The 2,766-nt window shown below is 49.5% G+C and overlaps 1 protein-coding gene across 1 annotated transcript; it reads left to right on the forward strand.

Moving 5' to 3' along the window:
• Positions 1–1,819: 1,819 nt before the first annotated feature.
• PNRC2 (proline-rich nuclear receptor coactivator 2) lies at positions 1,820–2,230 on the forward strand. The gene has a single exon (XM_009075275.1). The coding sequence runs from the start codon at positions 1,820–1,822 to the stop codon at positions 2,228–2,230; it is 411 nt and encodes a 136-aa protein (XP_009073523.1).
• The last annotated feature ends 536 nt before the right edge of the window (positions 2,231–2,766 follow it).

Below are 2,766 nucleotides of genomic sequence, written 5' to 3' on the forward strand. Positions count from 1 at the left end.
CGCGTGTTTCGTCTGTGTGTGTGAGCGAACGGCACGGACAGAAGTCGGTGAGGACGGAGCCGCCGCCATGTTGTGGATGATGCGCTGAGGGGATGGGACGGGACCGGCGGCTCAGGGGGTCGAGGGCACCTCAGAGGTCGGAGAGAGGAAGTCTGGGAAGGTCGAGAGGAGCTGGTGGTGACCATCTCTCAGCCCTTGGTTTGGATCCAAACAAGGCGAAGGGTGAAGTGGAGCTGTGGGAGGGATGCGCTGAGCTCTTGGGAGAGGGAACAAATCGCGGGTAAAGTGTTCGAAATCCCAGGGTAGGACGAGCCTGGGCTAAACAGAACATCGGTGTAAGAGTTGGTGCGGAATTGTTTTGCTAACGAGGGTGGAAAAACAGCTGACGGAGGAGGATGGAGCTCTGCGGGGTGGGGGAGGATTTGGGGGGGATTTGGGGCTTCGAGGGGAGTGTTGGGACACACTGGGTCAGTGCAGTTCCTGTACTGGTCCCAGTTAGGGGCTGAGCTCTCCAGTTTCCAGGGGGGGTTTCTTTGTGCTCAGTGAGTGCTTATTCCCCAGAAATTCATCCTATTGTATTTTACTTGTTTCTTATTAAATAAAATCAGGGCTCTTTTTTTGCCTGTTAAAGTACAAGATACTTTACACACATATATATGTAACGAGAGAGAGATCATGGTAAAAATATCCTTTGTGAAGTGCTCAGTATGATGCTGTTTGTGTAAACAAAGAAAAATATTTATGTCTCTAGGTGTGGGTTTGGTTTTTTTGCAGTATGTTGTCGTTTTTAACAAGAGAACTGACTGTAAATTTTCTGAATTATTTCAGCTTGATTTTTTTTTTTTTTTTACCCCTCCCAAATTGTTTCCTTAATCTGAATCCAAGTTTTTTCCTCCTCCTCCCTGCAGCAGGACTTCTCCCTTGGAGCGTCTGTGCCGAGAACCCGATGTTGGGCTCGGCTCCCTGGCTGCAGACAGCAGGTCAGCCCATGAAAACTCCCATTCCCAGCCCAAGGAACGAGTCCAGCACAAAGCAGCACCTGCGTTTTCAGGCTTGGAAGCAGGAGAGGGGACAGGAGTTGGAGAGTGTGGAGTCGGAGAAGACAACTGAGAGGTGAGGGGGGTGGGAGAGGCGAATTCCCTGCAGGAGAGGCAGCAGGAAGGAGCCCAGCGCCGTGGGATGGTGTCTGTTGGCAGTTCAGTTAGAGTCTGTTCCTATCTGAGCTGTTCTCGGTTCCCTGTGGGTTTAGCAGAGCAATTCTCACCCACCAGGAAGTTTAGGGAGTGGCTTTATCAGTGCAGACTTTGCCCAGTCTTTAGGTGTGACTTAAGTGTCTCCTGCATAAACCTTAAACTCTGTTTCGTCTGTGCCTCTGTTACTGCTGAAGATATGCCACATTACTCCAGCGACACCTTTGGATGAGGAGAAAAGTGAGGTATTTAGGGGCTGCCTGAGGGGTCAGAGGTTTTGTAACTGTGATGAGACTGAGGTGCATTCCTGAAGGATGGGCTGGTACGGGATCCATCCCAGTGCCATAAGCACTGGGATTGTTGAGCCATTTCAGAGTCAGTGAGCTCCTGCTTAGAAGGCAAACTGTTACAATTCAGTTATGAGCATAAATCAGCCAAGTTCTGGGGTATTCTGAAGTGGCATCTAGTAAAGAAGGATAAAACACTGCTCTGAATTGATCCGGGTTTGGGTTAGACTGAGTTCTGTGCCTTTGCTTAGAATCTAAACACTTAGAATCTCTGAAGTCCTTTCTGTTTAAACACTCTACTGACTTTGGCCCCTGTTGCCACAGGTGACATTTAAGCTGAAGATGGGTGGTGGAGAAAGATACAACATTCCAGTTCCCCAGTCTAGAAATCCCACCAAGAACCATCAGCAGCTGAAGAACAGGCAGAAGCACAAGGAGCAGAAGTCGCAGGTGAAGCCCTGCCTGAAGAAGGAGCGAGGACACGGCTGCAGCTCCTCCCCCAGTGCCTGGCAGGCCATGCAGAAAGGGGGAAAGAACCACAGCAACCAGAACTGGAGTCCTGCTCTCTCCAGCCACCACCTGCTCCTCTCCCCTCAGAGCACCCAGAACTATGCTGGAGCCAAGTTCAGCGAACCTCCCTCCCCAAGTGTCCTGCCCAAGCCACCAAGCCACTGGGTACCTGTTCCCTTCAAACCTTCTGACAAGGAAATCATGACATTTCAGCTGAAAACACTACTGAAAGTCCAGGCCTGAGATGTACCTCCTGCTGTTCCCACAAGTGATTTCACTTTACAGAGTTTCTTTGCTATTCCTAACTCACAGTGGTGTTCTTGCTGCATGGAGTTAGTCACTTGGAAGAGGAGAAAGTTTACATTCCCCTCGTGTTTTACCTCAGAAGTTCAGTGCTGTGTTCATGTCACTGTGAAATAGGTATTTAATCAATCAGTCAAATCCTGGCAGTCACCACTCGTTGTGTTTCTTGGAGATGGGACTGTCCCCAAATTGGAATTGTGACTCTTTGGAGTTGTTAGAAATCAGGTTTTCCCTAACTCAATGCAGCATGAACGGGAACAAACTGCACTGAAAGCTTTAGTCAGGTTATTTGCTGCTTTTCAGACTGGTGTAACATTTGCTTAAGTACAAACTCTGCAGAGATCTGCAAAGCACAGAGCTCCAGCTGAGTCTTTCCCCTTAGCTGAGGGCTCAGTGGCACTCTGAAGTGGTGCAGGAGCACGTTCTGAAGGGATGGAAGAACTCATCAGGCAGATCCATAAAGCCTCTCCAGCTCC

The sequence above is a fragment of the Acanthisitta chloris genome, unplaced genomic scaffold (assembly GCF_000695815.1).
Source record: "Acanthisitta chloris isolate BGI_N310 unplaced genomic scaffold, ASM69581v1 scaffold9945, whole genome shotgun sequence".
Lineage (NCBI taxonomy): Eukaryota > Metazoa > Chordata > Aves > Passeriformes > Acanthisittidae > Acanthisitta > Acanthisitta chloris.